This window comes from Manis pentadactyla, chromosome 3 (assembly GCF_030020395.1).
Source record: "Manis pentadactyla isolate mManPen7 chromosome 3, mManPen7.hap1, whole genome shotgun sequence".
Classification (NCBI taxonomy): domain Eukaryota; kingdom Metazoa; phylum Chordata; class Mammalia; order Pholidota; family Manidae; genus Manis; species Manis pentadactyla.
This window is the reverse complement of record NC_080021.1, coordinates 46,314,295-46,340,680: the sequence shown is the minus strand read 5'-3', so window position 1 is coordinate 46,340,680 and position 26,386 is coordinate 46,314,295. Positions and strand designations below refer to the sequence as shown.

Below are 26,386 nucleotides of genomic sequence, written 5' to 3'. Positions count from 1 at the left end.
GTATGGAGGTTCCTCAAAAAGCTCAAAATAGACATACAATTTGACCCAGGAATTCCACTTCTAGGAATTTACCCTAAGAATGCAGCACTCCAGTTTGAAAAAGACAGGTGCACCCCTATGTTTATTACAGCACTATTTATAATAGCCAAGAAATGGAAGCAACCTACGTGTGCATCAGTAGCTGAATGGATAAAGAAGATGTGGTACATATACACAATGGAATATTATTCAGCCATAAGAAGAAAACAAATCCTACCATTTGCAACAACATGGATAGAGCTAGAGGGTATAATGCTCAGTGAAATAAGGCAGGCGGAGAAAGACATGTACCAAATGATTTCACTCATCTGTGGAGTGTAAGAACAAAGAAAAAAAATGAAGGAACAAAACAGCAGCAGAAACACAGAACCCAAGAATGGACTAACAGTTACCAAGGGAAAAGGGACTGGGGAGGATGGGTGGGAAGGGAGGGATAAGGGTGGGGAAAAAGAAAGGGGTCATAACAATTAGCATGTATAATGTCGGGGGGGCACGGAGAGAGCTGTGCAACACAGAGAAGACAAGTAGTGATTGTACAGCACCTTACTACACTGATGGACAGTGACTATAATGGGGTTTGTTGGGGGGGCTTGGTGATGGGGGGAATCTAGTAAACATAATGTTCCTCATGTAATTGTAGATTAATGATACTAACATTTTTAAAAAGATATAATTATGGATACAGAAGAGATTTTTCAAAACTTTCTTCAGGAAATTATGAATTATATGGTAGCAAATTTCAAGATCTACATGAAATGTATAATTTCCAGGTAGAATATAAAATGACCCAAGAATAAGTGGTAAATCCAAATGGTCCATAACATTAGAAGTAACTGGAAAGATAATTAAACATCTTCCATTAGTTAGAGGAAATCAAAATTGATTATTAATGTCTTCAGATATATAAAAGGGATCCATGGAAAGAGAACAGAACAATACAAGAAAGGATCAATAGAGAACAAAGATGAAGAAAGAACCCTTATGAACTTAAAATATGGTTATTTTAACTTAAAAATTCAATGACACATTTGGGAGAAAAGTTTAGAAATCTCTCAGGAAGTATAGAAAAAAAGACAAAAGTAGAGAAAACAGAAGAGGACAATATAAGATAAATACTGGACCAGTGCAGGTAGTCTAACATCTTACTAATAGGAATGCTAGAAAGAATAGAGAAAATGGAGAGAAAAACATTTTTTTAAGCCCAGTAAATTTCCCAGTGCTGAAAATCCTGAGCTTTTAAAATTGCAAGGACTCATTGACTCTCCAGGTCAAAGAAAGTCAACCCACAGTAAGAAAAAGAAATATCTAAAACCTCCATAGATTCAAAAAAAGGAGAAAAATAAGGAGAATTGATGATTACTTGGTCCAGTTGACCAGGTGGGAGTTAGTGGAGAGGGTACTCTATAGTTATATTGGCAAGAAAAAGAGAGTGATTTGGTTTCATAGAAACCTGAGCAAACAAACTAACAAAAAGTAAGTATTAAGCAGAGTGTTGTACAAGGAAGGAAGTGTCATGGCAGTCTATTACTTGGCTTAGAGTTATAAGGGATTAATAGCCAGAATATATAAAGAGCTTCTACAATCAACAGCAAAAGGTAACCTCATTTAAAAATGGACAAAAGATTTGAATAGATATTTCTCCAAAGATGACACACAGATGGCCAACAAGCATGCGAAAGATGCTCAAAAATCACTAATCATTAGGGGAATGCAACTCAAAACCACAATGAGATATCTCAGAAAAAAATAAAGAAAAAAAATACCAGCAGCATTCTTCAACAAACTGATCAAATAGTTCCAAAATTCATATGGAACAAAAGACCCCGAATAGCCAAAGCAATCCTGAGAAGGAAAAATAAAGGGGGGGGGATATCGCTTCCCAACTTCAAGCTCTACTACACAGCCACAGTAATCAAGACAATTTGCTACTGGCACTAGAACAGAGCCACAGACCAGTGAAACAGAATAGAGACTCCAGATATTAACCCAAACATATATGGTCAATTAATATACAATAAAGGAGCCATGGACATACAATGGGGAAATGACAGCCTCTTCAACAGCTGGTGTTGGCGAAACTGGACAGCTGCATGTAAGAGAATGAAACTGGATCATTGTCTAATCCCATACACAAAAGTAAATTTGAAATGGATCAAAGACCTGAATGTAAGTCATGAAACCATAAAACTATTAGAAAAAAACATAGGCAAAAATCTCTTGGACATAAACATGAGCAACTTCTTCATGAACATATCTCCCCAGGCAAGGGAAACAAAAGCAACAATGAACAAGTGGGTCTATATCAAGCTGAAAAGCTTCTGTACAGCAAAGGACACTATCAATAGAACAAAAAGGCATCCTACAGTGTGGGAGAATATATTCATAAATGACAGATCCGATAAAGGGTTGACATCCAAAATATATAAAGAGCTCACACACCTCAACAAACAAAAAGCAAATAATCCAATTAAAAAATGGGCAGAGGAGCTGAACAGACACTTCTCCAAAGAAGAAATTCAGATTGCCAACAGGCACATGAAAAGATGCTCCACATCACTAATCATCAGAGAAATGCAAATTAAAACCACAATGAGATATCACCTCACACCAGTGAGGATTGCCACCATCCAAAAGAGAAACAACAACAAATGTTGGCGAAGTTGTGGAGAAAGGAGAACCCTCCTACACTGCTGGTGGGAATGTAAATTAGTTCAACCATTATGGAAAGCAGTATGGAGGTTCCTCAAAAAGCTCAAAATAGACATACAATTTGACCCAGGAATTCCATAAGAATTTACCCTAAGAATGCAGCACTCCAGTTTGAAAAAGACAGATGCACCCCTATGTTTATTGCAGCACTATTTACAATAGCCAAGAAATGGAAGCAACTTAAGTGTCCATCAGTAGATGAATGGGTAAAGAAGATGTGGCACATATACACAATGGAATAATATTCAGCCATAAGAAAACAAATCCTACCATTTGCAACAACATGAATGGAGTAGAGGATATTATGCTCAGTGAAATAAGCCAGGCGGAGAAAGACAAGTACCAAATGATTTCACTCATCTGTGGAGTATAAGAACAAAGCAATACTGAAGGAACAAAACAGCAGCAGAAACACAGAACCCAGTAATGGACTAACAGTTACCAAGGGAAAAGGGACTGGGGAGGATGGGTGGGAAGGGAGGGATAAGGGTGGGGAAAAAGAAAGGGGGCATAACGTTTAGCATGTATAATGTGGGGGGTGTCACATGGGTGGGCTGGGCAACACAGAGAAGACAAATAGTGATTCTACAGCATCTTACTACACTGATGGATAGTGACTGTAATGGGGTTTGTTGGGGGGACTTGGTGATGGGGGAGTCTAGTAAACATAATGTTCCTCATGTAATTGTAGATTAATGATAACAAAATAAAAAAAAATAAATGATGAAAAAATTTAAAAAAAGAAAGAGCCTGCTAGGTGATTGTAATGTGCAGGCATCCTCTGTCTTCATCCCCTTTACTAGCTACTGTTCTAGGTTGACCCAGATTAACTATAAACACCTCACTCTTCCTAGGATACTTTAATGGCGAGCCTACCTTAGAGTCATGCTGTGCAGCCCTTCTTTCTCTTTTCCAGTGTGAGATTCCTATCTGTATGCCATACCTGCCTTTCCCACTCCAGTATTTTATGATGTGTCCCTTGAATACACTGATGAAAATCAGCACCATCAACTTAAATTAGTCTGGCAGTTTGACATACTTCAATATGTGTTATTTTTTTCACCGTTACTTCATTTTCACTTTAATAACAATCTTATGAGGTAGGCACTACAGAGGGTCTGTCATATATTTTGCTTAAACCCAAGTGTACCATGTTTGTAGCATTCCCGCAGTCTGCTGCTAATGTAGTATCGCCAGTAAAAATGAAATCGAACCTAGTCAGGCCTGATTTGATCTTGGTGAGACCATGGTGACCTGCAGTGTTGTACATTTTCTTTTTTGAGTTTACAAACTGTACATTACTAATGCTTTGAGTTCAGCAAAATGTACCCCATAAACAATACTAGGTAGGACACATTATTTTGTTCAGAATCAATCTTTCTCTTTTGAAAATGAGGATATTATCTGCCTTCTCTAGGCTTCATGTAACACCCCTCTTTTGAGTATTCCTCAAAGATGGTTCACATTAAGTGATTTCATTTGTAAACATAGGAGCTAGATAGAGAAGAGTTCTAATTGGTCTCAGAGAGTATATTTTAATATTAAAGTTTTGCCTACTTAAGGTAGCTTGTGTTGTTACCATTAGTTTACATTTGGCCTTCCCTAGTTTCTATTTAACTGGTTGGTTCTCAGATTACCACGACTTAAATTACAAAGAAATGATGTTAACTATATGTTTACATGATTAGATGTATTTATAATAAGAAATGTATTTCTTTTAAACAGCATCCACCTTGTACCCAATACAGAAAATGGAAACATCTATCCTCCCTTAATTACCATTGCCTACAGTGATATTGATATCAAAGATATTAACAGCCAGTCTGTGAAGGTGAGTTCCATACTAATCTGTGCCTCTGTATGTGTTAATATAATACTGCTGCAGTTTACATTATAGTCAAAAGACAATTGTCTTTAAGTTTTAAATAAACACTGTATAGTCAAGTCTTAATTATTTTTACTAATAATGGTAAGAGAGTTCTTATAGATCCTGAGTATAAAAAAACAAGAATCAAGTTTTTCTGTAGACAGTGTCACCAGCAGTTGGGCATCCTGTCCTTGATCCTGAGGTATGCTGAGATGTTCAGTGTCTGCTCCTGTCTTCTTTTGCCACCTTGCTTCTGTTAAGATTTTGTCTCCTTGCCTAATTAAACCAGGAACTCAAACTTTATAGTAGGTGTTTTCTTTTCTCACCAGTCTTGCCCACCTGACAGAGAAACACTTCAACAGGCATAAAGAGATTCAAATGATCAACTTTATTACTATAATGCTAAAGTGAACTACAGAATGTAGTTTAGCCTGCACACAACTAGGCTTCTTACTACTTCCTCAGCTTAATTAAAGTTAACCAGAGATCTAATGAATGGTCTCTCCTGCCTGCGAGGCCTGGATGTAGAAGGGAGAGCTCGTATACCCCGAGGACAGGCTGAACCAAGGAGAGTGAGTATGGAAAAGGCTGAGCCACACACATAGTTCCTCTTCCCAACCTCATCAGTCAGATAAGGCAGCCCTGCTTTGAGGGGGGATAAGTGAGAGGGGTAGAGAGCAAAACCAGAGGCAATCCTGTACTTTTTCCTCAGAATAAATAGGTATTCCTTCCCTCTCTGGAAGATGAGAAATGGGGGAATAAGCATTCCTTAGCTCCAGGACCCACTAGGAGCTTTTAGTTTTACTGTTTAACTTTCCTGAATTTGAATGTCCCAGTTCCTTCAGAGTGCTTCAGGCCTGTCTGTCACGCTTGTACTTGTACTCAGCTGCTGTTGGATTCAGGCTCCCATTAAGCAAAAAGTAGGCACATAACTTTTCTCTGAGAAATTTCACATCCTCATTTTCATGACCTAATTCAATGTTAAAATTATCTCCCATTGCCTGAGCTTATATACACTGTAAGGAAAGGAGAAGAAAATACAGAAACATGCTTAATAACAACAAAAGACTGCTTGGTTTAGAATTTCCTGGAGTGATCATTCTTGGTTAACCAAGAGTTTATTTATTTATTTATTCATTTATTCATTCATTTATTATTTATTTATTTATTTATTTTTTATAGAGAGAAACCTTTTAATACCTTTAACTCTAACAGTTGGTAGCTACCGGTAGCTACAATGAAAACAACAAAAATTCATGGTTGTAGACAGTCACATTGGCTAATAACACTTCATAAAATTAATATAAACACTATACAATACACATCACCCTGAGAATATTGGAATCTCCTTAATATATCTATTATCTGTGAGATGTGTTAAATCCCACTATTTCACTGGATTCATCTATATCTGCCAATTTTTTTTTCTGTTTTATTTTATATATTTTTCTTTTTTCTTTTTTACTTTTTATTATTTATTTATTTTTTTAATATTCATTTTATTATCATTAATCTACAATTACCTGAAGAACATTATGGTTACTAGACTCCTCCTTTACCAAGTGCCCCCCCACAAACCCAATTACAGTCACTGTGCATCAGCGTAGTAAGATACTGTAGACTCACTACTTGTCTTCTCTGTGTTGCACAGCCCTCCTGTGCACCTCCCCACATTATCCATGCTAATTGTAAGGCCCACTTTCTTTTTCCCTGCCCTTATCCCTCCCTTCCCACCCCTCCTGCCCAGTCCCTTTCCCTTTGGTAACCATTAGTCCATTCTTGGGTTCCGTGATTCTGCTGCTGTTTTGTTCCTTCAGTTTTTCTTTGTTCTTATACTCCACAGATGAGTGAAATCATTTGGTACATGTCTTTCTCCACCTGCCTTATTTCACTGAGCATAATACCCTCTAGCTCCATCCATGTTGTTGCAAATGGTAGGATCTGTTTTTTTCTTATGGCTGAGTAATATTCCACTGTGTATATGTACCACCTCTTCTTTATCCATTCATCTGCTGATGGACATTTAGGTTGCTTCCATTTCTTGGCTATTATAAATAGTGCTGTAATAAACATAGGGGTGCACCTGTCTTTTTCAAACTGGAGTGCTGCATTCTTAGGGTAAATTCCTAGAAGTGGAATTCCTGGGTCAAATTGTATGTCTATTTTGAGCTTTTTGAGGAACCTCCATACTGCTTTCCACAATGGTTGAACTAATTTACATTCCCACCAGCAGTGTAGGAGGGGTTCCCCTTTCTCCACAACCTCGCCAACATTTGTTGTTGTTTGTCTTTTGGATGGCGGCAATCCTTACTGGTGTGAGGTGATATCTCATTGTGGTTTTAATTTGCATTTCTCTGATGACTAGCGATGTGGAGCATCTTTTCATGTGTGTGTTGGCCATCTGAATTTCTTCTTTGGAGAAGTGTCTGTTCAGCTCCTCTGCCCATTTTTTAATTGGATTATTTGCTTTTTGTTTGTTGAGGTGCATGAGCTCATTATATATTTTGGATGTCAAGCCTTTATCGGATCTGTCACTTATGAATATATTCTCCCATACTGTAAGGTACCTTTTTGTTCTATTGATAGTGTCCTTTGCTGTACAGAAGCTTTTCAGCTTGATATAGTCCTACTTGCTCATTTTTGCTTTTGCTTCCCTTGCCTGGGGAGATATGTTCATGAAGAAATCACTCATGTTTATGTCCAAGACATTTTTGCCTGTGTTTTTTCTAAGAGTTTTATGGTTTCATGACTTACATTCAGGTCTTTGATCCCTTTCAAATTTACTTTTGTGTATGGGGTTAGACAATGATCCAGTTTCATTCTCTTACATGTAGCTGTCCAGTTTTGCCAGCACCATCTGTTGAAGAGACTGTCATTTCCCCATTGTATGTCAATGGCTCCTTTATCATATATTAATTGACCATAAATGTTTGGGTTAATATCTGGGGTCTCTATTCTGTTTCACTGGTCTGTGGCTCTGTTCTTGTGCCAGTACCAAACAGTCTTGATTACTGTGGCTTTGTAGTAGAGCTTGAAGTTGGGGAGCGAGATCCCCCCAACTTCATTCTTCCTTCACAGGATTGCTTTGGCTATTCAGGGTCTTTGGTGTTTTCATATGAATTTTTGAACTATTTGTTCTAGTTTGTTGAAGAATGTTGTTGTTAATTTGATAGGGATTGCATCAAATCTGTATATTGCTTTGGGCAGGATGGCCATTTTGACGATAATAATTGTTCCTAGTCAAGAGCATGGGATGAGTTTCCGTTTGTTAGTGACCTCTTTAATTTCTCTTAAGAGTGTCTTATAGTTTTCTGGGTATAGGTCTTTCTATTCCATGGTAAAGTTTATTCCTAAGTATTTTATTCTTTTTGATGCAATTTTGAATGGAATTGTTTTCCTGATTTCTCTTTCTATTAGTTCATTGTTAGTGTATAGGAAAGCCACAGATTTCTGTGTGTTAATTTTGTATCCTGCAACTTTGCTGTATTCCGATATCAGTTCTAGTAGTTTTGGAGTGGAGTTGTTAGGGTTTTTTATGTACAATATCATGTCATCTGCAAATAGTGACAGTTTGACTTCTTCTTTACCAATTTGGATCCCTTGTATTTCTTTGTTTTGTCTAATTGCCATGGCTAGGACCTCCAGTACTATGTTGAATAACAGTGGGGAGAGTGGGCATCCCTGTCTTGTTCCCGATCTCAGAGGAAAAGCTTTCAGCTTCTCGCTGTTCAGTATGATGTTGGCTGTGGGTTTATCATACATGGCCTTTATTATGTTGAGGTACCTGCCCTCTATACCCATTTTGTTGAGAGTTTTTATCATAAATGGATGTTGAATTTTGTCGAATGCTTTTTCAGCATCTATGGAGATGATCATGTGGTTTTTGTCCTTTTTGTTGATGTGGTGGATGTTGTTGATGGATTTTCAGATGTTATAAGAAGAGTATATTTATTTTGATATTAAATACTTTGTGTCTTTTCTTTAAATATTTTTATTGTTCAAAATATGCCAAACTGTATCTTGAAAAATTGGAAAATAAATAGAAAAAGAGGTGAGAGAATCATGAAATTATGCTGACAAAATCCACCTCAAATTCATTGTAATTGTTGCCTGTATGTACATTTAAACATTTCTTAATTTTTTATGACAGCCATTGCAAAAATTCTACATTAGTTTTAAGCATCCAGCTACATCTCTGTTCCCTCATCAAAAGCAAATAACCATCCCTCATTTCACTGAGCAGATCAAGACCATCCAGAATGAATTCCCTCATACTTCCTTGTTAATATTTCAGAGTCTGTTTCTTATCCTTCCTGTCTCTCATCTCTATTTCTAAGAAAAAAAGGGCCCTTCCTCCTTTCTGAAGCTAAATCTTCTCCCTATGCCCGTTTACAGTACTTTGTCCAGTATCCTGTTTCACTCCTAGCTCCTCATTCAGCCTGCTTCTACACTGGTCCCCTTTCCTTTGCTCATATCAACCATCATTTTCTGTATCTTAAGAACAAAGTAAAACAACCAAACAATAAAATCTTTCCTCAGTTCTGCCAGCTTTTCAGTTTGCTATAGTTATCTTTCCTTGATTTCCCAACTATGTACTCTTTCATCATTCAGTCTGGCTCTTGCCATTTTAGTAAACCACTTTCATGAAGATTAGCAATGAATTCCACATATATTTGCTATATTTCTTAAACATTCATGTAACATTTGACACGAACTCTTGACCTTCTTGAAACTCCTATTCCATGACCCTAGTAAGACAGATATGTTGTCTCTCCTGCTCCCCATAGTCCTGTTTCTCTTACCCTTTACTGGTTCTTCTCTCTCTTCCTGTCTCTTAAAACAGTGGTACCCCTAAGATTGTTAGTGAGCCCTTTGGTTAATCTGCATTCTCAGGGAGTGATTATTTAGCCATTTGCTAAATTCTTGATACATAGTCACATTCCTCAGTTACAGAAACCTATCAGAAAATGAAGTATGATTAGTTTTGGTGTGACTTCTGTTACGGAGCCTAATCTAGCTCCTAATGAACACTTCTTTCTTTAATGTGTGTTCAAAGAGGATATTTAAAGCAACATAAGTAATTCCCCAAAACATTTCCATTTATGTGTTAAGTAAGGGTCAACTCTAGTAATACTGATAGTTTAAGAACATGGCTTTTATGGTAAACTCCAGCTACCAATTTATTTTTGTAGTAAAAATAGGTTTGTGTTCTATCTTTTCAGTGTTTCTAATTTGCTTCCTTTTAAATATCAGGTTTCTTTCTCAGTCAAATACGCAATGAATCAAGAGGAGGCACAAGTCCGGACAGATGTGAGTTTAACTTGTTAAATATTTACAGTATATTTTTTAGTTAAAAAAATGATTTTACATGTATAGGAAAGTTGTCAAAATAGTTTTGCCTAATGTGCTTCACCCAGCCTCCCCCGATGGTAATGTCTTATGTAACCATAGTACAGTGATCATAATCAGTAAATTAATATTGATGTGCTATTACTATCTATGTACTCCTTGAATTTCACAAGTTTTTTCACTATCCCTTTTCCTATTTCAGGACCCAATCCAGGGTCACATGTTGCTTTTTGCAGTCACGTCTCCTTAGTCTCCTCTAAGCTGGGATGGTCCCTCAGTCTGTCTTTGTCTTTCATGACCCCAACACTTTGGAAGAGTACTGGTCAGTTTTTTTGCCCCTTAGTTGGGTTTGTCTCATATTTTCCCATGTAGTCTGACACACACAGATAGGACGTTGTGCCTTTCTCAGTGCATCCCATCAGAAAGTACCTGATGGCGGTGTGTTTTATTGCTGGTGATGCTCACCTGGATCATATGGCTCGAGGGTATCTGCAAAGTTCTCCACTGTATTTTCCCATTTATATTTAATTAAGTATCTTACAGGGCGATACTTTGGGATGTTGCAAATATTCTGCTTCTTATTATCCATTTGCTCTAATTTTGGTGTCATTTGATGACTCCTGCCTGTAGAAAGTATATTACCTTGATATCTGTATCAGATGATGGTGATTTTTTTATTACTGTCATTTCTTCTATATTAATTTCAATTGTCCTGTAAGGGGAAGCTATCCCTTTGCCCACATTGATTTATTTATTCAATTATTTATTTAATCCTGTATTGACTCTTGAATATTTATTTTATTCTAGTGATTATAATGCACTAGTATTTTCTTAGTCAAATTGTCCTAGATTTGGCCAATGGGAGTTCCTTCAACTTGGCTCCCGTGCCCTTTTTTTAAAAAATTTTTATTATTTTTTTTTCTTAAAGCATCATTGATAAACAATCTTATGTTGGTTTCAAATGTACATCACAGTGGTTCAGCAGTCCCCGTGATCAACTTATATAGTGATCACAAACTATTGTGCCCTTTTATCCCCCCTGCCCCACCATCACCCCACCCCTCCCCCTTAGTAACCCGTAGTTCTTTCTCAGTGTCTGTGAGTCTACTGCTGTTTTGTTCCTTCTGTTTTGCTTTGTTTTTATATTACACAAATAAGTGAAATCATATTCTCCCCTGCCCTTTCAACACATACTCCACCATTTTTTTGAGCACTTCCTTACTCTCTATTTACATATTTTTGAACATTGTTGTTTTTTTTAGATCGCTTTGGGTGTATTGGGTGGGCTAGCTGTTTTATCATCTCTTCTGAAGACAGCAGGGTGGAAGAGGCGGATTGGGAGTCCCATGATTGACTTACAGGTATGATCTCAGGAGTTTTTGAAGTATATTTTTATCTTTGGACTATACTGTATCCTTCTCACAAGACACAGCTAGAGGACGAGTGAAAAGTTGCCTGAGTTTCTCTGGAGTATATAATGAGGAGAGGGGTTCGCACCCCTCAGCGCCCTCCCTCGTCGCTGTGTGCCAGTCTGCATTCCCACCCGCAGTGTTGCTCTGGTTTCAGCACTTGATATTTTTTCAGCCTTTCCATGTTTTACCAGTTTGGTAGGATAGGTAGTAAGTGTGTCATTGTTGGTTCAATCTTCATGTCGCTGATTTCATACAGTTTATTAATCATGTGTGTTTCCCCTTCTGTTAACTATCTGTTTATGTCCCTTGCCCATTTTTTCAATTAGGTTTCAAGTTTTTCTTACTTATTTAAGGACTTCTTTGTATTTTCTAAATATAAATCCCCTTTTGGTTTTTGATGTTGAAATTTCTCTTCCAGATGTGACCCATCTGTTATTTTTATCTGTGTGTTCCTTTCTTTAACAGAAACTTTTGATTTTGATACTGTCAAATCTGAGTAGTTTCTCCTGTTTTGGAATGTGTTTTTAGGATATTGTTTAGGAAAACCTTCCCTTTCTGAAGATCACAAAGATATTTTCCCACATTTTCTTCCATTAGCTTTATGGCTTTACTTCTTCTCATTTAATCATTTTTATATTTATCTTTGTTTTTATTTTTATCTAAAATTGAATATTTACTATGAGCCAGGTACTTTTTAAAGCCTTACTTGGGTAATTCATTACAATAGCTGTATGAAGTTAGATATTATTATTATCATTCTCATTTTACACATGATGAAATTGTGGAAGAGTTTAAATAAATTTTCCACTCCTTTAATTTTTACAATTCAGTAATAGGTGGTATTACCATGTTGTTGATGAAGAATATGAGAAAGGCAACCTAGTAGCCTTTTTGTTCTGGGTATCTTCCTGACTCCAGAGCCAATGTCCTGAAGAATCAGAGTGGTGACTGATTTACTGTTTGGGATAGTCAAGAAAGGCTTCCCAGAGAAGTGAACATTAGACTGGGCTGGGCTATCTGTGCAGTCCCCGGATAGTCACTGAGGACCTGCTTGATGAGTGCCGTTCACACCACCAGACGCTAGGGCCTGTGGTAGTGAGCAAAGACAGGCATGGGCTCTGAGTTCATAAGAGTTGGCCACAGAGAAGGAAAGAATATTTGATGAAACTATGCCCATTTCACTTCACAAAATAACTTAGATGAAGTGTGGAATGGTTAGTCATTGAGTGAGTAGTTAGAACTGGCAGGTGAGACTAAAAAGGCCATTTTGGTCTAGGTGGTGAAGGGTATTGAGTTTGTGGGTCAGAACTTTACACTTTAGTGAGGAGACACTATATTTTTAAGAGGGGATGTGACACAATCCAACTTATAATTTAGAAAGGTAACTCTGGTGACAGTGTGGAGGATTGATTGGCATGAAAGTTTCCAAACCAGGAGAAAATGATGAAGCAGTCTAACTTTCTTAGATGGTGAAGGGGAGAAGGGTTGACTACGACAGTGCTAATGGGAATGGACGGAAAGGTAAAGATCCCCAAGTATCCAGGAGGTAGCTGCGGTTGGTCTTCAGAGCTGAGTGATCCATGGACACATGAAAAAAGGCTTGAAGCTTGAGAAACTGGGTAGATAATGTGTTATTAAAAGTGGTAGTATAAATTGAGTCTGTAACAACTGTAATTCTCTTTTTAAATTGCAGACAGTTATGAAATTCTTGGTATACTATGCTGGTGATCTAGCCAATGTTTTCTTTATCGTCACTGTGGGAACAGGTCTTTATTGGCTAATTTTCTTCAAAGTAAGTGAGTTTCTGAATTTAACCTAAATGCCAATGCCTGAATAACTGGTAAGCTCCCTTTATAAAGAAACTATTTTTATTTGGGAGCATTGCTGATAAGAGTTTTGAGGCAAGTGCCAAACTTACCATTCCCTGAGTATAGTGCTTATTGTGTATCACCACCTCCCTCTCTTATACTGTCTTTGGTTTATAAGTTGTGCTTAGTAAGACTTGCATGGTCATACTTAATGGTGTAATTTTATCATAGGCACAGAAGTTGGCTTTTGTTTTGCTGCCAGGGCCGGCTCAGGAAGAGCGTCTCGTTACTTACGTGGGATGTGCTTTTGCTCTAAAGGTGAATTTCCAAAGACAGGTTACTGAATTGAAAAGACCTGCTAAAAACGTATTGGTCTTTAAAATTAAAATGTTTTTGAGGTCTTTGGTGTAAAATTTAGTTTGATTTTGAAAGCACAGATTATTCTGTTTTAAAACAGCTCATTCTGAAAATCTGCCTTAAATACTTTTTCTAGGAAACCATAAATGTGTTTGGACTAACATGAGTTACAGCTAATTGATAAAATATTTTATTTGTGACTTTGTTCTCTAAACTCTGATAATGCATTCACAATGGGACAAAATGCCTTCAGGCATGAATTTTGTCTCTGTCGAGAGTTAAAGGTACCACCTTGGATAAAGTGCCAAAATCATAGAATTTATTTTCCCTGTCTCCATATTCTTTTCATCCTCTTCCCATGGCAACCTCCCTCCACACCTCATTGTTCTGTCAATCTATGTGAAGTTTTTACATGCCTCTTTGGTAGATATCATCCCATTGTAATATGATTATTGAGTGCCCCATTGATTTGAGAACCCTTTGAAGAGAGGAATCATCGTATACACTCTCCATGTTGTTTGATGAGCTTCTGGTGATCCCTGAATGGTACTATAACTTCATTTGTCACTTGTGAAAATGGTACTGTGACTTCATTTGTCACTTGTGAAAATTGTAGTATGTTTCTTTAAAAACTCAGTGTTGGTTTCATGAGCAGGCTTAATGCAGGTACTTTTCAGGTGGTCTGTTTGTCATTCTCAGGCTCTGCAATTTATGCATAAGCTCATATCCCAGATTACCATAGATATATTCTTTATTGACTGGGAGCGACCTAAAAGAAGCATTATTAAAGCTGTTGAAGGTAACTAAAATAATCATTTGCACCAAAATTCTATTGCTACCCTTGCAGAACAAAGTGAAACCCTTTTACTCATCTTATCTCCCTGACCAGGTGAGGGCGGTGTTCGGAGTGCTGCTGTTCCTGTAAGCATATGGAGAACATATTTTGTAGCAAATGAATGGAATGAAATTCAGACTGTGAGAAAAATTAACCCACTCTTTCAAGTACTTACTGTCCTCTTCTTTTTGGAGGTATAAACTCGTGTGTGCAATTTATGGGGGCCTCATTAATATTAATTTCATATAATTTCAGCTAAATTTTCATCTCAGTGGATGAGTTTTCTACAGGTTAAAATAGTTATCAAGCCATTAGAAAGAGGGGCTTTTTAAAAATTGTGGCAAAATAAGCATAACATAAAACTACCCTCTTAACCATTATTAAGTGTACAGTTCAGTTAAGTACATTCACACTGTTGTGCAACCAATCTCTAGAACTCTTTTCATATCGCAAAACTGAAACCATACCTATGCCTGGTGTCACCTCTGGAGATTATGTTTGATTCAGTAGCTCTGAGGTGAGCCCAGCTATCTATATTTTGCAAAAGCCACCTCCCTACATGACTCACATTCTCATACCTGCATTAGAATCACTATTATAAGGGTGAAATTTTCTAACAAATTATCATTGAACACCTACTGTGGACTGTGTTATTTGCAAAGAGCTGGGGCTACAGCTAAGCAGTAAATACGTAGTGAATCGGTACATGCTTATGATTCCTTTATAATTATTTTGTGGATCTCGTTGGAATTGTTAAAAGAAGTATTCAGTACTGAATATGAGACTGAAATATGTAAGCCATTTATATGGATAATAGGGATTTTCAGGAATTAGCTGCTTAAATAAGATTAGATATGATTTATTACCTCATGTCTGTCAGCTTTTTTCTCTTTTTCCTCTTTTCGTGTTTTCTCCCTTTTTTCTCTTCCTTCCTTTCCTTTTTTAAAGCTAGAAGAATATGTGTATCCCTAGAGCACATGAACAATATTTCAAAAATTCATTGTACTAGTGTTTTTTAGGAGTGTTTCATAGAGCTTTAAAAGCTCTATACATGAAAAAGAAGTGTTACATAGTCAAGTAAGTTTGGTAAACACTGGATTCAATAAAGTCATATTGATTCCTTTACCATAAATCTTCCCAGAGCCTTTATTCTTTGAGGGTAAATGCATGGAGGTAAGTATAAAATTCATGGCTAACCATGGCTTCTTTTCATCAAATAAGGTATCTTCCTCAAAAGATGTTTTGGGAAATAGTGTTTAAGAGTATAAAAAGTATTTTGCGTACCTTTTGGCATATGTTAAAAACTCATGAAATGCTGGTTGTTCATTGGTAGTTTACTGAAGGAAGTTTTATTCTTTTAATAGAAATTTTGAGCTTTGTCAGTATATATGATGTCAGTGTCAGTGTAATAAAAATATGATTATATTTGGCTTTTGGAAATATTGAAAAGAATATCAAATGAACTAAATAAATACTTTATATGAAATACTTTGTAATTTAAAATACTGGACAATTTACATTTTCTGTTTGTGCAAACTTGAATTTGTTTTTAAGGTAAGGGGTAAAGAAGAATGTCTCATTTTCAGATCAAAGAAGTTTTCTTCATCCATGTCTACTTAAATTGTTATTTTTCCCTCTTTGCTCCAGGTTGTGGGATTCAAGAACTTAGCATTGATGGACTTATCCTCTAGTCTTTCCAGAAGCTCTGCTAGCTACATAGCTCCTTACAGCCTCATTTTGAGATATGCAGTATCTGCTGTTCTTTGGCTAGTCATTGGAATTATACAGGTAATAAAAGATCATGCTTTTAAGCAACAGTGCCTCTGTTTATATACTGATTATCCTCAAATGCTGACTACATCCTGGTCTCTAAAAGAAAAGTGGTAACAACAATAATAACTAATAGCTTATTCTTACATAATGTTATAATCCAAGCACTGTATATTAATTAATTGCATTATTATATATTAATTTATTTAGTCTGAGTAGCCCTCAGAGATAGGTTCTATTGGTACCCTCATTTTACAGATGACATTGAGGTGCAAAAAGTTTAAATAGTTTCTTAAAGTCATGCAACTAGAGATTGGCAGAACTGGAATTTGAACCCAGGCAATCTGATTTCAGATTCATATTCATATCAATAGAGGGGCTCTGAGGGTTTTTCAGAGTCTGCACTTTCAAGTCATAGGCTAGACTTTCTTTAGTTTATATTTAACTACAAGGATGGCTAAGCTGCCCTTAATATTTTCTTTTATTTTTGAAATATAACTTACTGTTTACATTTATTTAAATATCATTAAATCCCACCCAAAATGATAGAACCTCTTGTGAAGATTTCTTTAAAATATTTATTCAAATAACTGAACCTGAAAATAAATCTTCTCAGCCTTATGTCATATGGGTCTAGCAGAGGATCTTTTCTATGCTTACGTCCCTTCTTAAAACTTAAAAAAAAAAAAAAAAAGAATGAGAGGGAGTAAAGAAAGAAGCAGCTAAAGCACTTAACTCTAATGTCTGCACTTCTTTCTCTTGCTTCCAAATACTTCCATGCATGGAAAGAGAGTTTGTTGGTTAAAAATTCCTTTAACTTTGAAGTCAGCAAATAAAAATGAGACCTGTAGAAAGACTGGAGTCAAGTGTTTCAAAATCTTTCCATTTCAATATTCATATGAACACATTATCTGTAATTGAAATAGAATACTGATCTATGCATATTCTATAACCCAGTGAAAAAATATTTGCCTAAAAAAGCCAATTTTTAAAGATCTTTTGGGATTGAAATTCCAAAATTCCTATAGAATTGGGTCTAGGTGGCATTCGATGACCTGAGAATAGACTTTTTAAATTTATAGTTATTTTAAATTGGTGAGACTTGTTTAAATTTGACACTATAGGAATAGAGCTAATGAGGGATAGTTTGATAATCAGAAAAGAAAGACAAACAAATCAGAATTTGAAATAAGATAGGATCAAAAGAGTATTGCTTTTGGTGTTTATCATCAATAAAATAGTAAGAAAGTATTTTATTTTGTACATAATACCAGTATTATGTTTTCTGAATAGATGAGATTCATCTGGATGTAGAAATTTAAAGGAACACCTTCTAAAGCTTTTCATATTTGGTTGAGTACAACAAAAAAAGAAAATTACAGTGGCTGAAATAAATGGTCTTTAGTTCTCCCATGAGAAAGAAAAGCAGAGGTCAGCAGTGCAGAGTGGCTCTGTGCTGCTGTCAGGACCCAGAAGCCTGTGTTCTGCTCTGCTGCTCAGCACTTCCAGCTCTAAGGTCACCTCATGGTCCTTAATGGCTGATAGGGTTGTAGGAGGAAGACAGTGGAGCAGAGCTCACCCTCTTCTCTGTAAAAGTCTTCTCAGAAGTCTCTACAACATCTCCTTAGCCAGGACTTGGTCATGTGGCCACATCTTGCTGCACCAGCATCTTTCACCTGGACAGCAGTGTGCCTACTGCAAGGAGGCTGTGTCACTGAGGAGTATGGGGAAGAGATCCCTGGGGCAGAGACAAGGGTCTCAGGCACCACATCTAACCTTATGCTTTGTTCTCACTGCTGTCATTCTGATAGGAATATTTCTCTCCATGGTAACATTTTAAGGTTTTCAGTGTTTATATCCTTAAGTGTTCCTGTAGCAACCTGCTCCATAAATTTGTCTATAAAGATTCTTTTTGATTCTCATAATGCTAGACTTTTATTTCCCCAAACCTTCAACTTTTAAGGGCATCCTTTAATTTTTAAACTTTGAAAGTTGCTGTTTTTCATCTCCTTTAAAGTTGTTTAAAACAATGTGTATATAGAATGTAGTACACTGTTTTTAGTAATCAGCTGCTGTAATTCATTAGTTTATTCATTCACATATCTGAGTACATTTCATGTACTAGGCACTGTGCTGAAGTCAGGGATGTGCTATAACAAGAACAAGTTACAAATTGGGACTGGGGATGTGAAGGGAATAAGCAGGGAGATGAGAGCAAATAAATGGAGGGGAGGGGAGGGTAAGTTAAGAATGGGGGACAACAGGGACAGCTTTAAACTGAGTGGTTAGGAAATGTTATCTTTCTCTGAAATACATCTAAGAAAGTCTACAAAGTAAACTTCTCTTTTGATATGTAAAATTTCCCTTTCTAGTATTGTTACATATAAGAAAACAACTGAAACCATTACATTTGTGTATTTAACACATCTGTAGTTGAAATAGAAGACTTGATACGTGTTTTTCTTATGCTGATTTGAAAAGCAGCAACATTTTTTTAATTGAAGTTTACTAGATACAGGCTTATATTGGTTTCAAGTATACAACACAGTGGACCAACGGTTACCCATATTATTAAATCCTCATCCCCAGTAGTCAATTACTATCTGTCAACATAGGAAGATGTTAAAGAATCACTGGCTATATTTTCCATGCTGAACTACCATCCCCATGACCAACTTATATTATGATTGAGCATTTTTGGAAAAGCAGCAGCTTGCCTAATGGTTTTGGAATTTAGGAGATGGGCAGAACTTCAGAACCAGACACAAATATGACCATTAACACATTGTTTTATCCTAAAATTTTTTAAGCCCCTGTCTTCCCCCATGTTTTTTCTACCTTGTTTAATGACACAAAATTTTTAAAAATTTAAAATAGGCTCCCTCGATGAATATTAACAGAATTCCAAAGCCTTCTTTTGACAGAAGAATCAGAAATCATAAGTAGGATTTTATCCCACAGGAATTGTTAGAGGCCAATGTGTTTTTCGTTGGAACTTCTTTGTTCTTATGATACCATACTGTGACTATAAAAGAAAATTAAAAACTAAAAGCTAATAAGTATGAACTTGGCTTAATGTTTCAGATTGTGTTCTTTGCTGTCTTTTATGAGAGATTTATAGAAGATAAAATTCGACAGTTTGTTGATTTATGCTGTATGAGCAATGTAAGTACTTTCTGACTTTATCTTACAACTGTTACTTTTCCCTTTTTAAAGGTCATGAGTACATTAAGAGAGGCCTTAAAAGTGATTTGATATGACTGGATTTCTAGTCTAGTTCTCCACTGTTTGTTAATTCCAGAGATATTGTAATGAGCTAAAGTTAATATTCACTGCCTTAATTTCTTTTTCCTTATTTACAGTTTCTTAATTATGAATTCCTTATGCTACCAGATACTTTACTGAGCACAGAATCCCTGAAAACTTTTCATTTATCAAACCTATTTCTTTCTTTCTTGTATAATACCTTCAATCTCTTTTCCATCTACATTTTAAAAATAACCTCATTATCCTTTATTACCTTATTATCCTCTTTATATATTTTCCAAGAATTCAACCCTCATTATTTGGAGATAAAGGGATCAGTTTTAAAGAAAACTTAATTCTGTTTTGTGATAAGTTGCTAATTGTTCCTTTTTCTTCTCTCTTTCTAGATATCAGTGTTTCTATTATCCCACAAATGTTTTGGCTATTACATTCATGGTAGATCAGTACATGGGCATGCGGATACTAATATGGAAGAGATGAATATGAATCTTAAAAGAGAAGCGGTATGAATATTTTATATCTCTTATTTTCTAAGTTGAGAGGTGGGTTCTCTTAATCTAGGATTCATAATATTTAAGAAAATCTTGTTGCTTTGTTTTGAAAGTTGCTAGGGTACCAACTCATTACCAGAAGCACTGATAAAGGGAAAGAATCAAATTTAATCCTGCAGTTCCTAAATGAACTATTTCAGAGTAACCAGATAATTTCATGAGGGACAGTCCTTCCTTATAGAAAAAAGTAAAAGGACTTCTAAGTTAGGAACCACCATTTTATAATGACTGATCGGTTAATACACACAGATTACAGTCGTCAATGGATGCTTAGATTATTAAGTGAAGGTTAATTGGAAACTTTATAATGAGGAATGAGGTTGACATAATCTGAACACTGGCTCAATCTTACCACAAGAAAAATTTGGACAACTGACATTCATTTCCTGTTATGATACAGTAGGAATTATACAACATTGCCCATGAAATATTCTTGCCTGAGAAAATTGAACCTGAATGTAATCAAGCCTCTAGCTCTAAAGCCACGAATTTACAGGACATAGAGGGGACAGAGGGACAAATAAAATAATACCATAGGAAGCAAGTAGCCAAAACTAGAATGTAGGCTGTCTCATGGGACAAATGATCATGTCTCCAACAAATCGAAGGCATCAAAAGAAAAGGAGGGGTGGGGGTGGGGATGGGAGAAGAACTGTTAGATAGTAAGAGAGATTTAAGAAACAAAGCAATAAAATAAAATGTGTAGACCTTGGATCTTGATTCAAACAAACCACCTATAAAAAAATCTTTGGGAAAAATCTGGGAGACTTAATAGACTATTAAATTATATTAGGAATGATTAATTTTTTAGGTGTGAAAAAGGCATGGTGCTGTTTTTTCAGACCTTATTAGTTAAGAGATACATACAGAAGTATTTACAGATGAAATGACATGATATCTAAGGTTTACTTTTAAGGAAAAAAGAAAAGTTGGGAGGATAGATGAAACAAAATTGGTAAAATGTTGGGAATTATTAATGTTGGATGATGGATGGTTTACTGTTCTCTCTACTATGTACATTAGAAAGTTTTCATAATAAATTTTAAAAAGAAAAGTGAATCCTTAAGAGGAAAAAATCAAGGGGTTTTATTGACCAAGGAACTATACCTTTGACTTGCAAGAATTTAATACATGGTAACGGCATCTCAGAGATGCCGTTGAAATGGATCAGTTGGTTAACTATTAGAAGTTACATCTGGGTTGAAAAGTTAAATATAAAAAAATGAAACTATGAAAACCTAGAAAATATTTCAGATTGAGAGAGACATTGTAAGCATAAAGAATAGAAAACATCAAAGAGGGAATATCCATTGATTTTACTTTATTAATGCAGAACATTTACAACAATCATATAAGTAAAAGACATAGCAAATTAAGGTAAAATTCTCATAGTAAATAGAACAAAAGTATTGATAACAATATTGAAAGTCATGCAAATCAGTCAGTAGGCAAACACTGAGTTAAAACCTCAGTGGAAAAATGACAAAAAGATTTTTAAAAATACATAAATAAGAAACAGAAGAGACTAATAAACCTCTAAAAAATGTTCAGCTCATATATAATCAAATAAATGAATGTAAGAATAATACTTTTGCCCTTTTCAAATTAGCAAACTCCTTTTCAAAAGCTAACACTAGCAGCAAGGACTGGTGAAATGGGCACTCATAAAGCTACTAGTCTCAGGGTGAATATTTGTAAACTTTCTGGAAAGCATTTGGCAGTATATACCAAGAGTTTTTTAAGAGTTCATTATCTTTGACTCACTATTTCTATGCCCCTAACTCAAGGAAATAGTTAGCAATGTGAATAGCTAGTTAGGTTTAGGATCTTTATCCCAGGGGTTACTTAAAAGAGCAAAAACATATATAAAAATTAGAATATTAAATCAATTGGTTTATCTATATAGTGAAGTCTTAGGTAGACATTAAAAATCATGTTTTATAGAATATTTAAGGGCATGGAGATTGACTTAGGATATAATATTAAGTGAAAAAAACTGGTCTATATCCCAGTTTTATGCTATCTATATGTATATGCCTAGACCTTTAAAGGACTGGAAATGAAACCATAGAATACTTCTATTTTTGAGTGTTGAGATCATAGGTGATTTGTTTTCTTTTCTTTTTTTAACTCTCCATATATTATAAATTCTCTGCAATAACAATGTGCTTTTCCAATCAGGAAAAAAAAACACATTCTTTTAACAACAGAGAAGTTCACTACATGTAGATTTCATAATAAGCTGTAGAAAACCAAGTGTTATATTTGCAGATTAACTTTAGACAAAGACGAGACTATTAAGCTCTGAGGTAGGCAAATAAAGGGAAGAGAAGGGAGGTAAGAGGACTTCAGCCGACCTTGAAACATCAATAGGAAGTGGCTAGTTGGTGTAGGGTAGAAACAAAACTTCATGTTTCATCGTTGTCAGGCTGCAAGTAGTGTCAAGGAGACCTGAAGTGGATTTTTGGTCCATGACATCATCAACTGTCAGTCATGTATTCAGTCACATATTACTACCTTTTTATTGCAGTTAACTAAGAAAGTTTTTAAAAGTGTTTAGATAACAAAAAGGGACTATTTACAGTTTTAAAAAGTTATTTCTAAAACAACTCTTTGGCATGTGTTAAAGATCAATCAGTAAACTTAATCATAAAGAAAGCTAAGAATACCAGTATACAGTGAACTTAGTATGGATTTTTTTAAGTCGGGAATAGTAAAAGAGATAATATAGAAATCTGCAAGGAAGTATAACAAAAGAGAAATCAGTAAAACATAAAGCGGTGTGGGAACCTTGGATAATATTAAATTTTCTTTGTCTCAAATGTAGTTTCAATAAAATTTCAATTGGCTTACAGATCTTGTAAGAGATGAAACCAACTAAAAGAAAAACATTGTATATTCTTTTTGAGATAGGCAAATTTTCATGATCTTAATTTAAATCCTTTAACTTTTCAGGAGAATTTGTGTAGCCAGAGAGGTTTGGTACCCAACACAGATGGCCAAACTTTTCAAATTGCAGTTTCTAGCCAGATGAGACAACACTATGACAGAATCCATGAGACACTTACAAGGGTTGGTATGAAGCACAGTTGTATGAAGTTCAGGTATATTTCACCAATATTTCATGTTACTGAAAAAAACAAGAATGGAAGCCATATTACATTTATTCTTGTCTTTTTTTCACATTAGAAAAATGGCCCTGCCTTGAGTTCATCAGCAAGTACTTTTGAGCAGAGCATAAAAGCATATCATACTATGAATAAATTCCTTGGCTCTTTCATTGATCATGTATGTATGTCAGCATTTATATGACTAGAATCAAAATGCAATTTTAAAAAAATTAACCAGGAATATCAATTATTTCTTCAGTCAACTGAGTCAGTGAATTTAGAACCCTCCTTCTTTTGGGTATCAGAATTAATACCATGGTTTAGGGATAGAGTTAAGTTATGTAAAAGTAAGATGAGATCCTATATGTCTATCGGTGTAGTGACAATTTGTTTAAAGTATATTTATACTGGAATTTTCTTAGCCAGTTACTAAAAAGTTACTATTTCATTACAGAACTACGTTATGCCATGATAGTATTTCTGAAAAGCTTATAAGTTAATTTTTAGTACATGTGGTTCTAAATACCACTGAAGACATTTGTAATTTAAAACATTCCTAAAGAGAATTTTGTGATAAAGCTCAGCATGGCAAAATCAGTCTTTTTGAAGAACAGATTTTCTTTGTGTACTATTTATTTTTCATTTTCTTTCCTCCTGATTTTACATTAATTGAGAAACATTTATTTCACTGCTATTTTTGAAATGAATCTGTCTTTTTATATTAGGTGCATAAAGAAATGGACTACATTATAAAAGATAAATTGCTTCTTGAAAGAATTCTTGGAATGGAATTCATGGAACCGGTGGAAAAAAGCATCTTTTACAATGGTATCCTTCAAATACCTTTGCTAAACTTGATTACTATTTTCTAAGTATGATATAAAGTGCTTATAGTTATTACTTCCCTTTTAATTTTATAATTTTACATATAAACAAAGGAAACAATGAACTTAGGTAACTTCATGGAATTATAGTTGTTTTCTGTGTTTAGTTTTATTATGTCATGTAGCAGGGAACAAAAATATAAAAGATAATTATTCTGTAAGAATGCAAAAAAGCTTAATTTCAAAATCAGTGATATACAAAGAAGAGATAGTAAAATACATACATACATAAAATTTAGATTTTATTAGAATGTTCATTCAGTGGCGCACCTATGGAACAATTAAAGGAAATAACATTAGTGATTAATCCAACCATTTAAATTAACATTTAATTTTTCATTTTATCCAAATTCTTAAAAATTGCAGATGTCTATGATAGAAGTCATGATTAAACTTGGTTTCTTATCAATATGAAGATAGTATGTATGTAACTTTTAATGTGACAGATAACCTCTTACATGGGTTGATAAGAATGGAAATGGTATAACCAGTGTCCTGGCCTAGATAACACTTACCCATGCATATGTGTGCCAGTCCTGGGATACCCAGACCAGTGGTCATTCCTTGGGCATCTTGTTTAGTAGACCCTGGGAAGTAGGCATGTGAATGGGTGAGTGGAAAGATGCTGGGATAGAAGTCTGTGCAGGCACAAGTTGCACCAGGTGCAGAAAGAAGAGCAGAAAATCTACTGAGACACATGAAGCCAGAAGAGGCAACATGGAGAAGTTTCAACTGGATCAAAAATGAGTTACTGTTGTCAAACAGGAGGGCCAAGGGAAGAGAAGCAGACATTTGTGTAGAAGGGGAAAAGGGCATACTGTACTTTTGAACTTTATGACTGAAGGCTGATAGGGAGTGGGACACAGTAAGGGAGAATTCATGAAACAAACAGGGCTGAGTCCAAATCCCAAAGGCCTTGTCTGACATCCTAAGGTTTTACTTTATCCTATGGAGCAGTGTTTCCAAAAAAATTGTTTTTAAATTTTTTGTCCCATAGAGGTATGGAGGTTGATGCACAGAGGTATAAGAAAAATACATTAAAATGTCTATTTGTATATTTACAATTCCATTATTCTTAATTTATATTTTAAAAATATTTTTGACATATGTCATGGTAACTAATAAAGTATACCTACTGTGGGATGTATGCTCAACATTTTATCCTGATAGGGATACATGGTCAAAAAAATTTGAAAAATTTCAAAAAGTGTTAAGTAGATCTGATTTGCAAGTTGGAAGAATTACTCTGGCAGTAGTGAATAGTATATAGCCCTCTAGAGAGAGGTTTTTGTGTTTATACATGTGTTGTAGGTATGAGTACCTGATATAGGTAGGCTTCCCAATGGAGTGATGGCACTATTTCTAATAATAATATAGTCATTATCATCTTCATCTTCAGGAGATGATGAGAATATGAGCAAAGGCAGTAGTAATGGGGATAAAGAAGGATTGCCAGATATACTAGGAAAAACAGGGGTAGGAGAGAAAGAGTAGTCAAAGGTAATCTGCACTTCCAGCTTGTGTGACTGGGTGGGTGGTGGTAGTACGTTTCACAAGACAGAGCATGCAGGAGGAGGCCCAAGTTGAAAGAGTATGAGTTTAGTTTTCAATATGTTGTGTCTTGAGGTACCTTTGGGACATCTGGGAGGAGATATCCAGTAAGGCATTAAATATTAACTGTAAGGGACTGCATCTTAGGAGAAAGCAAAGACATAATAAGCTGGAATTTCATCAAGTAAGGTCACTGTTGGAGCAGTGGTAGTGAAAGATCACTCAGGAAGAGCATCTAGAGCAAGCTTGTTCATTTTTAAAAATACATATACAAGTATAATATATATACAGAACTGCATATTTTGTAAGGATATGTCTTAAATATCAGTGAATTTCCACAAACAGAATATATCCTTGTAACTAGCACCCTTATCAAAAAAAGAACATTACCAGCATGCCAGACCTCCCCTTGAATAAAGGGGAAATTCCTAACTGGGTATATCCATGGCTTCAGTTGTTCTCTGGACCTCCCTAAATTGTGTGCAAGATTCATATATGTGTGCTTTTTTTCCACCCTGGTGGAAAGGTCCGCTTTCATCAGAATCTTAAATGGATGTTCATATGCCAGAAAGGACAAACCCTTCCTTGTGGAGTGAGAAGAAAAGAAGTCTTAGAGCAGAACCTTACCGGACTATTTGAGACACAAATTGTAGCACACTATGTAGTATTCTAGTCCTCACTGGTTTTGTTTTGCTTTTTCTAGCTTAGTGCATCTTAGAGAATATTTCTAAGATTTTTAGCTTTTAGTTATATAAGCAAATAAAGGATATTCATTACCTGGTCTTTGAACAATATATAGGTATTGACTATATATACTTCCACTTCTAGCAGTTACTGACACTTAGTGCAAATGTTAAAAACTGCTTTTTAAGAGCAG

General features: G+C 35.4%; 1 protein-coding gene across 7 annotated transcripts in view; it reads left to right on the top strand.

Moving 5' to 3' along the window:
* TMEM67 (transmembrane protein 67) overlaps positions 1-26,386 on the top strand; it is a 60,812-nt gene that overhangs the window by 30,025 nt on the left and 4,401 nt on the right. For 3 of the 7 annotated variants that reach the window (XR_005034147.2, XM_036933064.2, XM_036933053.2), the window contains exons 14-26: positions 4,474-4,579; positions 9,869-9,925; positions 11,227-11,325; positions 13,070-13,168; positions 13,416-13,502; positions 14,241-14,340; positions 14,431-14,570; positions 16,024-16,164; positions 19,231-19,311; positions 19,800-19,916; positions 22,920-23,036; positions 23,154-23,252; positions 23,800-23,902. Coding sequence is in view for 2 of the 7 variants with exons in the window: in XM_036933064.2 (XP_036788959.2) it covers positions 4,474-4,579; positions 9,869-9,925; positions 11,227-11,325; positions 13,070-13,168; positions 13,416-13,502; positions 14,241-14,340; positions 14,431-14,570; positions 16,024-16,164; positions 19,231-19,311; positions 19,800-19,916; positions 22,920-23,036; positions 23,154-23,252; positions 23,800-23,902 (1,346 nt within the window). In the remaining 5 variants the exon portion in view is untranslated. The remainder of the gene's footprint in view (positions 1-4,473; positions 4,580-9,868; positions 9,926-11,226; positions 11,326-13,069; positions 13,169-13,415; positions 13,503-14,240; positions 14,341-14,430; positions 14,571-16,023; positions 16,165-19,230; positions 19,312-19,799; positions 19,917-22,919; positions 23,037-23,153; positions 23,253-23,799; positions 23,903-26,386) is intronic. The other 4 variants (XR_008996239.1, XR_008996240.1, XR_008996241.1 and 1 more) reach the window with 4 other exon arrangements.